The sequence below is a fragment of the Heterodontus francisci genome, chromosome 10 (assembly GCF_036365525.1).
Source record: "Heterodontus francisci isolate sHetFra1 chromosome 10, sHetFra1.hap1, whole genome shotgun sequence".
Taxonomy (NCBI): Eukaryota; Metazoa; Chordata; class Chondrichthyes; order Heterodontiformes; family Heterodontidae; genus Heterodontus; species Heterodontus francisci.
Window position 1 is genome coordinate 27,000,751 of NC_090380.1, and position 15,447 is coordinate 27,016,197.

General features: G+C 43.1%; 1 protein-coding gene across 1 annotated transcript in view; it reads left to right on the forward strand.

The window, feature by feature from the left end:
- LOC137374157 (uncharacterized) overlaps positions 1-15,447 on the forward strand; it is a 214,612-nt gene that overhangs the window by 170,301 nt on the left and 28,864 nt on the right. The window contains exons 31-34 of the mRNA XM_068039937.1: positions 942-994; positions 1,341-1,398; positions 8,219-8,286; positions 15,393-15,438. Of these exons, the coding sequence (XP_067896038.1) occupies positions 942-994; positions 1,341-1,398; positions 8,219-8,286; positions 15,393-15,438 (225 nt within the window). The remainder of the gene's footprint in view (positions 1-941; positions 995-1,340; positions 1,399-8,218; positions 8,287-15,392; positions 15,439-15,447) is intronic.

A 15,447-nucleotide genomic window follows, 5' to 3' on the forward strand; every position in this document is an offset into this window, starting at 1 on the left:
TATTTAGAGATACAGCACTGAAACAGGCCCTTTGGCCCACCTAGTCTGTGCTGACCATCAACCACCCATTTATACTAACCCTACATTAATCCCATATTCCTACCACATCCCCCCCCCTTCCCTCCCACCTACCTATACTAGGGACAATTTATAATGGCCAATTTACCTATCAACCTGCAAGTCTTCGGCGGTGGGAGGAAACCGGAGCACGCAGCGATAACCCACGCAGTCACAGGGAGAACTTGCAAACTCCGCACAGGCAGTACCCAGAATTGAACCTGGGTCGCTGGAGCTGTGAGGCTGTGGTGCTAACCACTGCGCCACTGTGCCGCCCACAGAAATGCAAGTTTGTTTGTTCTTATGCCTGAACTGCTACAAACATTATTTAAATTTCCATTCCAGGAAGCCTTGGCCTGGTGCTGGCAATATAGTTATCATAGATATGATGTAACAGGGGAACTGTGCCATTGTTTACCTTACATAGAATGTGAAATATCACTTAAGTTTCCTGTACATCAACAATATATTGAAATGATGTGGCATTTTCTGTTTCTTTGACAGCGTTAACTTCTGATTCAAATTCTTTGCATCTTTGTTTTGCTCAGCTGATTGCTTCATTACTAACCACAGTATGAACAACATACACACAAATCCGATCATTAGCATCTGTTACCTGTAATGTTCACCCTGCAGTCGCAACAAGCCGTTGGGGGAATATATTTTCCCAAAAGCGCTGTTGTATAATGACCCTTCAACAGGTGAATTAATTGCTCTGTTTGTTTAAGAAATTCAGATTGTATTTATAATGGTACAGTGAGTTTGGATAATGGCAAATTTAGTAGGATGTGTGCAGGCAATTTTTTTGTATAAAATGATGTTGACACAATTTAATTCATCAAGAAATAAAACAGCTATCACTGTTTGCATTGTATTTCATACAGAAAATGGATCAAAACAAAGGAGGCTTGAAAATGATGATCAAACACAAGACCAAGTAGGTACCATAACCATATAAACTTTATCTCAAGTGATGTCAAATAGTTTAATCTTTGAATTAGTCCAGGTTGCTTCGTATGGTTCATAGCAGATAATGGCACTGTGAATGTCCCAATTTAGCAACGATCGAGTCTTAACTGGCATGGAAAACATTCCTCCCTCCTCCAATATCACCAAAAAAAATTAAGTGATTAGCCACCTCTTGGCTAATTTTGGGGCATTGCTGGTGCTGATTATTTGTCACATTTGCCTCTGTAACAGCCTGGATCTAACAGAGTGATGTGACTCATTGCTAGTTCCCTACTTTGCTCAGCACACTAACTTTTGCATTTTTTTTATTTCAGAAATTCTCAAATTCCAGCTTTGCTCCTGTTGTGGAAATTATGAACAGCTCTTCAAATGGTACGTTTAATTGTCATAGATTTAAATGAAAACTAACACAAGCTTAATATCACATATGGTACAGTTAGTGAATTAGAATATTACAGCGCAGTACAGGCCCTTCAGCCCTCGATGTTGTGCTGACCTGTGAAACCATCTGACCTACACTATTCCATTTTCATCCATATGTCTATCCAATGACCACTTAAATGCCCTTAAAGTTGGCGAGTCTACTACTGCTGCAGGCAGGGCGTTCCACGCCCCTACTACTCTCTGAGTAAAGAAACTACCTCTGACATCTGTCCTATATCTATCACCCCTCAACTTAAAGCTATATCCCCTCATGTTTGCCATCACCATCCAAGGAAAAAGACTCTCACTATCCACCCTATCTAACCCTCTGATTATCTTATGTGTCTCTATTAAGTCACCTCTCCTCCTCCTTCTCTCCAACGAAAACAACCTCAAGTCCCTCAGCCTTTCCTCATAAGACCTTCCCTCCATACCAGGCAACATCCTAGTAAATCTCCTCTGCACCCTTTCCAAAGCTTCCACATCCTTCCTATAATGCGGTGACCAGAACTGCACGCAATACTCCAGGTGCGGTCTCACCAGAGTTTTGTACAGCTGCAGCATGACCTCGTGGCTCCGAAACTCGATCCCCCTACTAATAAAAGCTAACACACCATATGCCTTCTTAACAGCCCTATTAACCTGGGTAGCAACCTTCAGGGATTTATGTACCTGGACACCAAGATCTCTCTGTTCATCTACACGACCAAGAATCTTCCCATTAGCCCAGTACTCTGCATTCCTGTTACTCCTTCCAAAGTGAATCACCTCACACTTTTCCGCATTAAACTCCATTTGCCATCTCTCAGCCCAGCTCTGCAGCCTAACTATGTCCCTCTGTACCCTACAACATCCTTCGGCACTATCCACAACTCCACCGACCTTCGTGTCATCCGCAAATTTACTAACCCACCCTTCTACACCCTCTTCCAGGTCATTTATAAAAATGACAAACAGCAGTGGCCCCAAAACAGATCCTTGCGGTACACCACTAGTAACTAAACTCCAGGATGAACATTTGCCATCAATCACCACCCTCTGTCTTCTTTCAGCTAGCCAATTTCTGATCCAAAGCTCCAAATCACCTTCAACCCCATACTTCCGTATCTTCTGCAATAGCCTACCGTGGGGAACCTTATCAAATGCCTTACTGAAATCCATATACACCACATCCACTGCTTTACCCTCATCCACCTGTTTGGTCACCTTCTCGAAAAACTCAATAAGGTTTGTGAGGCACGACCTACCCTTCACAAAACCGTGCTGACTATCGCTAATGAACTTACTCTTCTCTAGATGATTATAAATCCTGTCTCTTATAACCTTTTCCAACATTTTACCCACAACCGAAGTAAGGCTCACAGGTCTATAATTACCAGGGCTATCTCTACTCCCCTTCTTGAACAAGGGGACAACATTTGTTATCCTCCAGTCTTCCGGCACTATTCCTGTCGACAATGACGACATAAAGATCAAGGACAAAGTCTCTGAAATCTCCTCCCTGGCTTCCCAGAGAATCCTAGGATAAATCCCATCTGGCCCAGGGGACTTATCTATTTTCACACTTTCCAAAATTGCTAACACCTCCTCCTTGTGAACCTCAATCCCATCTAGCCTAGTAGCCTGAATCTCAGTATTCTCCTCGACAACATTTACCTTCTCTACTGTAAATACTGACGAAAAATATTCATTTAACGCTTCCCCTATCTCCTCTGATTCCACACACAACTTCCCACTACTATCCTTGATTGGCCCTAATCTAACTCTAGTCATTTTTTTATTCCTGATATACCTATAGAAAGCCTTAGGGTTTTCCCTGATCCTATCCGCCAATGACTTCTCGTGTCCTCTCCTTGCTCTTCTTAGCTCTCCCTTTAGATCCTTCCTGGCTAGCTTGTAACTCTCAAGCGCCCTAACTGAGCTTTCACGTCTCATCCTAACATAAGCCGCCTTCTTCCTCTTGACAAGCGCTTCAACTTCTTTAGTAAACCACGGCTCCCTCGCTCGACAACTTCCTCCCTGCCTGACAGGGACATACTTATCAAGGACACGCAGTAGCTGCTCCTTGAATAAGCTCCACATTTCGATTGTTCCCATCCCCTGCAGTTTCCTTCCCCATCCTACGTATCCTAAATCTTGCCTAATCACATCATAATTTCCTTTTCCCCAGCTATAATTCTTGCCCTGCGGTATATACCTGTCCCTGCCCATCGCTAAGGTAAACCTAACCGAATTGTGATCACTATCACCAAAGTGCTCACCTACATCTAAATCTAACACCTGGCCGGGTTCATTACCCAGTACCAAATCCAATGTGGCATTGCCCCTGGTTGGCCTGTCTACATACTGTGTCAGAAAACCCTCCTGCACACACTGGACAAAAACTGACCTATCTAAAGTACTCGAACTATAGTATTTCCAGTCAATATTTGGTAAGTTAAAGTCCCCCATAACAACTACCCTGTTACTCTCGCCCCTGTTGAGAATCATCTTCGCTATCCTTTCCTCTACATCTTTGGAACTATTCGGAGGTCTATAAAAGACTCCCAACAGGGTGACCTCTCCTCTCCTGTTTCTAACCTCGGCCCATACTACCTCAGTAGACGAGTCCTCAAATGTCCTTTCTGTCGCTGCAATACTCTCCTTGATTAACAATGCCACACCCCCCCCTCTTTTACCATCTTCTCTGTTCTTACTGAAACATCTAAATCCCGGAACCTGCAACATCCATTCCTGCCTCTGCTCTACCCATGTCTCCGAAATGGCCACTACATCGAGATCCCAGGTACCAACCCATGCTGCAAGCTCACCCACCTTATTCCGGATGCTCCTGGCGTTGAAGTAGATACACTTTAAACCAGGTTCTTGCTTGCCAGTGCCCTCTTGCGTCCTTGTAACTTTATCCCTGACCTCACTACTCTCAACATCCTGTACAATGGCACTACAATTTAGGTTCCCATTCCCCTGCTGAATTAGTTTAAACCCCCCCGAAGAGCACCAGCAAATCTCCCCCCCCAGGATATTGGTACCCCTCCGGTTCAGGTGAAGACCATCCTGTTTGTAGAGGTCCCACCTACCCCAGAAAGAGCCCCAATTATCCAGGAAACCAAAACCCTCCCTCCTACACCATCCCTGCAGCCACGTGTTCAACTCCTCTCTCTCCCTATTCCTCGCTTCGCTATCACGTGGCACGGGCAACAACCCAGAGATAACAACTCTGTTTGTTCTCGCTCTAAGCTTCCACCCTAGCTCCCTGAATTTCTGTCTTAAATCCCCATCTCTCTTCCTACCTATGTCGTTGGTGCCTATGTGGACCACGACTTGGAGCTGCTCCCCCTCCCCCCTAAGGATCCCAAAAACACGATCTGAATGAGCTGAAGGAAATTCAAAGGTAATGGCAGTACAAATAAAAGCATGTTCATTTTATTAATTTAAGGGTGCATTGTCAAAACAATTATACTTATCACATGTTAGAGTTAGGTAGCCTTGTAGATACATTCAGTGCCTCTCAAACAGATTGTCACCAGAGGCATCTCTGGACCCAGTCATGTTGGCACCTACCTGACAACATGGAAAATTGCCCAGGTATGCCTTGTCCTGAAAAATCCAGACAAATCCAATCCTGCCAATTATCACCCCATCTATCTACTCTCAAACATCAGCAGTGATGGAAGGTGTGGTTGATATTGCTATCAAGCATCACTTAGCAGTAATCTGCTCACTGATGCTCAGTTTGCAGCCTTGGCTGTAATGGACAAAAGAGCTGAATTTCAGAGGTGAGGTGAGAGTGACTGCCCTTGGCAGCATTTGACCAAGTGTGACATCAAGGAGCCCTAGTAAAATTGAAATCAACAGAAATCAGGGGAAGACTCTCCACTGGTTGGAGTCATACCTAGCACAGAGGAAAATGGTTGTGGTTGTTGGAGGTCAATCATCTCAGCCTCAGGACATTTCTGCAGGAGTTCCTCAGGGCATTGTCCTAGGCCCAACCATCTTCAGCTGCTTCATCAATGACCTTCCCTCCATCTAAAGGTCAAAAGCGGAGAGGCTTTCTGCTGATTGTACAGTGTTCAGTTCCATTCGCATCCCCTCAGATAATGAAACAGTCCATGTTCATATGCAGTATGGCCTGGACAACATTCAAGCTTGAGCTCGTAAGTGACGAGCAACATTCATGCCACACAGTGCCAGGCAATGACTGTCTCCAACAATAAAGAGTCCAACCACCTCCCTTTGACATTCAATGGCATTACCATCTGTGAATTCTCCCACCATCAGCAACATCCTGAGGGTCGCCATTGACCAGAAACTGAACTGGACCAGCTACATAAATACTTTGACTACAAGAGCAGGTCAGGGGCTGGGAATTCTGCAGCAAGTAATTCACCTCCTGTCTCCCCAGTGCCTGTCCACCATCCACATGACACAAGGCACAAATCAGGAGTGTGATGGAATACTCTCCCACTTGCCTGGATGGGTACAGCTCCAGCAACACTCAAGAAGCTCAACACCATCTAGGACAAAGCAGCCCACGTGATTGGAACCCCATCCACCATCGTCAACATTCACTCCTTCCACCATCAGGGCACAGTGGCAGCAGTGTGTACCAGCTATAAGATGCACTGCAGCAACTCGCCAAGCATCCTTCAACAGCACCTTCCAAGCCCATGACCTCTACTGCCAGAAGAACAAGGGAAGTAGGTATATGACCCCCTCCCAATTGCGCACCATCCTGACTTGGAAATATATCGCAGTTCCTTCATCGTGGCTGGGTCAAAATCCTGGAACTCCCTCTCTAACAGCACTATGGGTGTACCTACACCACATGGACTGCAGCAGTTCAAGAAGGTGGCTCACTATCACCTTCTCAATGGAATTAGGGATGGGCAATGAATGCTCACCCACATTCCATGAGCTAATAATTTAAAAAAAAGACTTGAGTTGACTTGCTAGTCGTTTTAGGGATATGTCTTCCCAGGACTCTACCATTTGGGAAAGTCCAGTTTAAGGATGTTGCATCACATAGTAAGACTGGAAAATTGGAGGGCTGATGTTGAGGCTGTACACTGTGGAACTCTGCTGCACTTCTCTGATTAGATAGTTCAAGGAGGGGAAATCTGGTCTGGTTAACTTTGTTTTCTTCTTTATACAATGGACAGAGATCAACTACAACAGTTGTGCCAAGTAGTAACTTGACTAAGATCTGATGAAATGCAAGTTAAATCAACAAAAGTAACAGGTCGCTTTGGGAAGTGGTGACCCAGGCTGAAAGTCAAATAGCCTTTCAGTTTGAATGGGGGCCATGCTGAAAATCTGAAACAAAAACAGAAAATGCAGGAAACACTCAGCAGGTTAGGCAGCATCTGTGTAGAGAAAAAGGGAGTTAACTTTCAGGTCATTAGAACAGGCAAATGTTAGAAATGTAATAGGTTTTGAGCAAGTGAAAGGGTCGGGGAGGGGGGTGGGGAAGAAGAATAAAAGGGATGGTCTGTGATAGGGTAAAGGTCGGGAGACGTTAAATGACAAAAGGTTTCATGGTACAAAGCCAAGTAAAGAAACAAAAGATGTGTCTGGATGATGTGTAAATGGCAGCAGAGCAGCTGTTCGAATGCAAAGTAAAGCGATTGAGAAAGAACCAAGGGTAGGGGGGAGGTGGGAAAAACGAAGCAGCAAACAAAAACAAGAAAAGAAAAGAAAAATGGGGTGGGGGGAGGAGGCAAAGGTGATGATCAAAAATGATTGAATTCAGTGTTGAAACCACGAAAACTTTTGTCATTTAATCTCTTGTGCCCTTTATCCTATCAGAGACCTTCCCTTTTGTTCTTCTTCCCTCCCCCCCCCACCCCCCCACACCTCCCCACCTCCCCAACCCTTTCATTTGCTCAAAACCTATTACATTTCTAACCTTTGTCAGTTCTGATGAAAAGTCAACAATCTGAAATGTTAACTCAGTTTTTCTTGACCACTCTTAGCCAGATTCATAGATTCCAAGAATGTCCCTGCCCCTAATTTCTCTGGCCCTGGGTGGTAAGAATATTCCCCCTGCCAACTACCCTTGTGACCTTTGAGTTAAATTGACCTGTTCCAGCCCTATAAACACTTTCACCTTCTCTGTGTTCATTTCTATGTTTCTGATTTTTGTAACTAAAATCTTGCTATCCTGATGATTTTGATAGTTAAGAATGAACTTGGAATGAAGCAGCATCTTTTGAGACCTTGCAATGTCTAAACTGCTCCATCACCAAAGAAATACTGGTGAAGTGTAGCCTCTTTTGTAATGTATGAAATGTGACAGCCAATTTTCCTCACAGCATACTCCCACAAACAGCAATGTGATAATGGCCACATCATCTTTTTTTGGCATGTTTGTTGAGGGATATATTCCCAAAGTGCCATGGGATCTATTACGTCCAAACAAGAAGGCAGATGATCCTAACGATAGCACCTCTGACAGTGCAGCACCCCCTCAATACTCCACTGAAGGGCCAGTCTTGATTATGTACTCAAGTCTGTGCAGTTGGACTTGTACCCATGATCTTCTGATTCAGGGATGAGAGGGATGCTCCTAAGCCAAGACTGTCAACCTGTTGGATATTAAAACTGTTCCTGGTTTGAAATGTTGATTTCTAGTTTTATACCATTCTCTGAGAGGTATATGGTGATTTACTGATTTTGCAATTCTCCCATCACATGCTTAATTTGATTATATGGAGAATCTTATTTGTATGATCTTCATTTCTGATCATTCTTTTTCTCTTCCGTGAAACAGAATGGTCACCTTCCTTGCTCAGTAAAAATACTCTTCAAGACGATCAAGTTGAAGCCCCATTGAATGAGGTGCGTTGGACTATCACAGGAGGGAGCAAAATCAGTATGCAAAAGGATGCCTTCGTCTATCACTTCTTCAGTGATTGACCAAGTAGTGGCAAACATGGCATCCACAGTGAACTCAACAAGTTGGACTGTCTGACAGAAACAAGGGTAGCTTGAGGCAGAACACTTACTGTCTGAGGAGGGTTTGAGTTGTGGCTTTTGTATTGAAGTATTTAGTGGCAAACGCCTCTCCGTGAATTGAATTCAAGTGTTTGATACTTAAATCCATGTTTCTGTTGCATTTTTCCTAATTGTGACGCTTGGTGTGTTTGTGGAGCAGATTAATCACCAGTATGTCATCTGAGATCTTTAGGCCTGAATAGTCCACAGTCACACCTTACCAGCAGGGTAATGTATTCTGCAATACCTGGTTTAAAGCACGTCTCCTTAAATGTCAGTACCTGCAAAGAGAAAGGGCAAATTAACATTTTGAGTGTGGACAGTTTACTGGAACTGGAAACCAGGGCTGATCAAAATCAGTAGTGGTGGTGAGAGAAAGCTAAGCATCCAGGAGATGCAGTTCATGGGATATATGGCCTGCAGAAGTGTGTTTAAAAGACACTAAACTTGGTTTAACAGCATAGTCTCTGCCTCGCCACTAGTATCACATGGGAGATCTACAAGTAGTGTTGTTTATCATTTTTGGGTTGTGATCAACACTGGCAAGGTAGTACTTCATGCCCATTCATCCAAACCTTAAGAGCTTTAAGGGACAATCATTTATTATGGGATGTTAGTAAGGACCTGAGAGAACCAGAGAACCAATCTGATAGCTTCATGGTCACTTTTACTGATAGTTTTTTTAAATTTCCAGATTTAAAAAAAAATTAATTTCTAATTCTGAGATTGCTATGGTGGGATTTGAATTCACATTCTCTGTGATTACTAGTCTAGTAACATAACCACTACACTATCATGCTCAGCATTATCTATAGAGAAATAAAATGCAGTCAAAATATAATTAATGCAGACTAGTGGGGAGTATCATGGTAGTTCTCACTACTCCCACCGAGATGGTTCCATTTCCCTTCCTCAGGAAGATGACGAACGTGTTGCCAGAACTTGCAAGCCACTGATCTGCTTTTGCATTCTGGTTAAATTGGTGAATTTAATATTTCCATACTTCGGGTATTTATCATCTGGTCAGTACGACTCCCTCCAGAGTGCGGGAATTAGAATCAGTTGGTTTCTTTAGAAAGCCTAGAACAAGTGCAGGCAATAGCTTGCTTGTTCCTGTTTTACTCCCAAGAAAGATGTCAACCAGCACTCCGATTCCGTCATACTTGTGAGCTTCACTGGCAGGTGGTTTCTGTTTTAAGTTGTGAGCAGAAACACGGATTCATTCAAGAACCCAGACTTTTCCATGTCTTTTGTCAAGGAATCAACTGCTGGGGTTCAATCTCTCTGCATCTGGTGCTGGATGAGTCCCAGGTTTGGAATTGAGAATTCAAATTCCTGTTTTGAACCAGCAATGACTCTGTAAACACATTAAAAGTAATCCACTTGTCTGCTGAGCTGAAGGATGAAACATAGGAACAGGAGTCGGCCATTCAGCTCTTCAAGCCTGTTCTTCCATTCAATTAGATCGTGGCTGATCTGTATCTTAATTCCATTTACCCACCTTAGTTCCACATCCCTTAATAATCTTGCCTAACAAAAATCTATCAGTCTTGTTTTGAAATTTTCAATTGGCCTGATGCAAACAGCTTTTTGGGGGAGCGATTTCTTGAATTTCCCTAACCTTTGTGTGAAGAAGTGCTTTCTGACATGATTGACTGACTGACCTGGTCTATTAGCGGCTAAATCAAGCTGATTTAAACTTCCCACACTCCAGAAGGTCCAGTGCCTATCAGAATTTCTCTGTGAATCATGTAAAATTTGAATATGTTGTATGTTTGGTTAGTCTGCCACCGTTTTGTATATTTGGTTCGTCTAGCTAAGAGAGATTACTGAGTCGTCAGTAGTTTTAAACTGAGTGCTGCTTTGAGTGCACAGAGTGTAAAGTGAGAGTTTGGTGAGTGAGTGAGGGAGTTCGGTGAAGGAGGTGCTCCTTTTTTTGTCTACCTCCAGTAGCTGGCTCTTAGCTCGGTACAGGGGAAGAAGTTGATTGGTGAGTAACTATTAAGTTATTCTACTTATAATAATTGTAATAAATAGTTTTTAAAGTTGCGGTATGGCAGGTCAGCTCAGCCAAGTGAAATGCGGTATGTGGAAAGTCATGGATGCAGCATGTGTCCTAGACTAATGCATCTGCAGGAAGTGTCACCGGCTGCAGAAGCGTGAGCTCGGGTTTTGGAACTCGAGCAGTGGCTCGAGTCACTGTTGTGCATCCGCAAGGCAGAGGACTATGTGAATAGCATGTTTAGGGAGGTTGTTGCACTGCAGGCAGAAAGGGAATGGGTGACCACCAGGCAATCTTAGAGAGCCAAGCGGGTACAGCAGGAGTCCCCTGAGTCTATCTTACTCGCTAATCGGTTTTCCATTTTGGATACTGGTGAAAGCGATGGTTCCTCAGGGGAGTACAGCCAGAGCAAAGTTCGTGGCACTATGGGTGGCTCAGCTGCACAGGAGGAGATGAAAAAGAGTGGAAGAGCAATAGTGATAGGGGATTCGATAGTCAGGGCATCAGACAGGTGTTTCTGTGGCAGTAAATGTGACTCCAGGATGGTGTATTGCCTCTCTGGTGCCAGGGTCAAGGATGTCATGGAACGGCTGCAGGACATCCTTCTGGGGGAGGGTGAACAGCCAGAGGTCGTGGTCCACATTGGTACCAATGACTTAGGTAGGAAGAGGGATGAGGCCCTGAAAGCACATTTTGGGGAGTTACGGAAGGAAATTAAAAAGCAGGATTACTCATAGTGCCATGTGCTAGTGAGCAGAGGAATTGGCGGATTGATCAATTGAACATGTGGCTGGAAAATTGGTGTAGGAGGGAGGGCATCAGCTTTCTAAGGCATTGGGACCGGTTCTGGGGCAGGTGGGACCTGTACAAGTTGGACAGGCTACACCTTAACAGGACCGGGACTAATATCCTCGCAGGGAGATTTGCTAGTACTGTTGGGGAGGGTTTAAACTAGCTTGTCAGGGGAATGGGAACCTGAGGGATAGCTCAAATTGGAAGGAAGTAAAGCTGGTAACAGGAGGTAGAAAAATAGCAAGTGACATTAGAAGGCAGGCGAAACAACGGCGAGCATCAACTAGGCTTAGAATGCACAATAATGTCAAGAAGACAAGGTGAAGGGCACTTTACTTGAATGCACACAGCATTTGCAACAAGGTAGATGATTTAAAGGCCTAAATAGAGGTCATTGGGTATGATCTAATTGCCATAACGGAAATGTGGTTATAGGGTGACGAAGACTGGGAACGGAATATTCAAGGATATTCAACATTTAGGAAAGACAGGCAAAAAGGAAAAGGAGGTGGTGTTGCGCTGATAATAAGGGATGGGATCAGTACATTAGTAAGGGAGGATCTCAGATCGGAAGAACAAAATGTGGAATCTGTTTGGGTGGAGCTAAGAAACAGCAAGGGGCAGCAAACAGCGGTAGGAGTTGATTATAGGCCACCAAACAGTAGTGGTAGTGTGGGGCATGGTATTAGGAGATTGGAGAAGCATGTAGCTTGGGTAATACAGTAATCATGGGTGAGTTCAATCTGCATATAGACTGGGTAAACGTAATGAGCACTAATGTTGTGGAGGACGAGTTTCTGGAGTGTGATTTTTTTTATTTATTTAGATATACAGCACTGAAACAGGCCCTTTGGCCCACCAAGTCTGTGCCGACCATCAACCTCCCATTTATACTAATCCTACACTAATCCCATATTCCTACCACATCCTCACCTGTCCCTATATTCCCCTACCACCTACCTATACTAGTGACAATTTATAATGGCCAATTTACCTATCAACCTGCAAGTCTTTTGGTGGTGGGAGGAAACCAGTGTAGCCAGCGAAAACCCACGCAGACACAGGGAGAACTTGCAAACTCCACACAGGCAGTACCCAGAATTGAACCTGGGTCACTGGAGCTGTGAGGCTGCGGTGCTAACCACTGCGCCACTGTGGGATAGTTTTCTAGAGTAGTATGTTGAGGAATCAACTAGAGAACAGGCTATTTTAGATCTAGTATTATGTAATGAGAAAGAGCTAAATAATCTTGTTGTAAAAGAACCTTTAGGGATGAGTAACCATAATATGATAGAATTTTACATTATGTTTGAAAGTGAGGTAGTTCAATCTGAGGTCTAGGTGTTAAATTTGAACAGAGGAAATTATGAAGGTATGAGGGGCAAATTGGCTGAGGTGGATTGGGGAAAATACATTAAAAAAGACAGTCAACCATGGTTTAACAAAGGAATTTAAGGATTATATCAGATTAAAGAAAAGGCCTATACAGTTGCCAGAAATAGTAATAAACCTGAGGATTGGGAGGATTTTAGAATACAGCAAAGGAAGACCAAGAAACTGATGAAGAAAGGGAAAACAGAATATGAATGTAAACTAGCAAAAAATGTAAAAGCGGACTGTAAAAGCTTCTATAATTACGTAAAAAGGAAACGTTTGGCTAAGACAAATGTGGGTCCATTTCAGGCAGAGTCAGGAGAATTTATAATGGGGAATAGAGAAATGGCAGAGAAGTTAAATGATTACTTTGTGTCTGTCTTCACTGAAGAAGATTCAAGAAATCTCCCAGAATTAGAGATCCAAGGAACTAGGGAGAATGAGGAATTGAAAAAAATTAATATTAGTAAGAAGGTTGCATTGGAGAAATTAATGAGGCTGAAGGTTGATAAGTCCCCAGGACCTGATATTCTACATCCAAGAGTATTGAAAGAGGTAGCTATGGAGATAGTGGATGCATTGGTGATCATCTTCCAAAATTCTATAGATTCTGGAATGGTTCCTGCAGATTGGAAGTTAGCAAATGTCACCCCACTATTTAAAAAGGGAGGTAGAGAGAAAACAAGGAATTACAGACCTGTTAGCTATACAATGGGTAAATGCTAGAATCTATTCTAAGGGATGTGATAAATGGACATTTGGATAATAATGATCTGATTGGGCACAGTCAACATGCATTTATGAATAGGAAATCAGGTTTGATGAACCTGTTGGAGTTTTTTGAGGATGTTACTGACAGAATTGATAAAGGGGAGTCAGTTGACGTAGTATACTTGGATTTTGAGAAGGCTTTTGATAAAGTCTCCCACAGGAGGTTGGTTAGTAAAATTAAAGCACATGGGATAGGAGGTAATATACTGGCATGCATGGATTAAGGACTGGTTAACAGGCAGAAAGCAGAGAGTAGGAATAAACGGGTCATTCTCACATTGGCAGTCTGTGATTAGTGTGGTACCGCAAGGATCAATACTTGGGCTGCAGCTGTTCACAATATATATCAATGATTTGGATGTGGGGACCAAATGTAATATTTCCAAGTTTGCGGATGACACAAAACTAAGTAGGAATGTGTGTTGTGAGGAAGATGCAAAACGGCTTCAAGGGGATTTGGACAGACTTAGTAAGTGGGCAAGAACATGGCAGATGGAATATAAGATGGAAAAATGTGAGGTTATCCACTTTGGTAGGAGGAATAGATGTGCAGAGTATTTCTTAAAAGGTAAGAAATTAGAAAGTGTAGACCTGGGTGTCCTCGTCAATAAGTCACTGAAAGCTAACATGCAGGTGCAGCAAGCAATTAGGAAGGCTAATGGTATGTTAGTCTTTAACGCAAGAGGATTTGAGTACAGGAGCAGCAAAATCTTGTTTCAATTGTATAGAACCTTGTTTAGACCGCACCTGGAGTACTGTGTGCAGTTTTGGTCGCCTTACCTTAGGAAGGATATTATTGCCAAAGAGGGAGTGCAATGAAAGCTCACCAGACTTGTTCGTGGGTTGGCAGGACTGTCCTGTGAAGAGAGATTGGGGAAACTGGGCCTGTATTCTATAGCATTTCGAAGAATGAGAGGTGATCTCATTGAAACCCGAAAAATACTTAAAGGGATAGACAGGGTAGATGCAGGTAAGATGTTTCCCTTGGTTGGGGAGTCTAGAACCAGGGGACACAATTTCAAAATAAGGGGGAAGCCACTTAGGACAGAGATGAGGAGAAATTTCTTTACTCAGAGGGTTGTGAATCTTTGGAATTCTCTACCCCAGAGGGCTGTGGAAGCTCAGTCATTGAGTATAGATAAAGAAGAGATAGACTGATTTCTAAATATGAGGATAGTGTGGGAAAAAGGCATTGAAGTGGATGATCAGCCATGATCGTATTGAATGGCGGAGCAGGCTGGATGGGCTGAATGGCCTACTCCTGCTCGTATTTTCTTAACTAATTTATTACATATTATACATATACAGCTTCACATAAGTCTGTATAACTTCTCTGAAGCCATGCTGCTTCTCTGTCACATGTGATCTCTTACATTATCAAGGTGGGAGGTATTCCTCACACTGTCTCAAACATTAACTTTTTCAAATCCTTATACTACAGAATATGCTGATAGCTACCTTACAGTAATGTACCTGAGTCCTGCTACCACCAATGTTTCAGGCAAGTTGCTTCCTATGAGATGAGTGGTGTAATATTGGTTATGTCAATTGCATAAAACTGAGGTTGTTATTACTGTGCCTATTTGAGTCAGTGTTGAATCATAGAATCTGACAGCACAGAAGGAGGCCATTCGACCCATCATGCCTGTGCAGGTTCTTTAAAAGAGTTATCCAATTAGTGCCACTCCCCTACTCTTGCCTGGTAGCCCTGAAAATGTTTCCCCTTCTGGTATCTATCCAGTTTCCTTTTTGAAAGTTACTATTGACTGCTTTCTCCACCCTTTCAGGCAGCCATTCCAGATCATAATAATTTACTGCGTTGAAGAAATTCTCCCCGCTGGTTCTTTTGCCAGTTACCTTAAATCTGTGTCCTGTGATTGCTAACCAGTAATAAGTAGATTTTATTAATTTTATTTAAATACCAGTGTAGTGTAATTAAGTGTGTTTTGTTTCAAGGTAATATGTTTATACTCTTTTTGACTCATTTAATGCAACACTGTTTTCCTTTTAGCCTGTTGGTAGTGGAAATGCACATCCTGATCCTCCTCCCATTGCAGGTACAATCA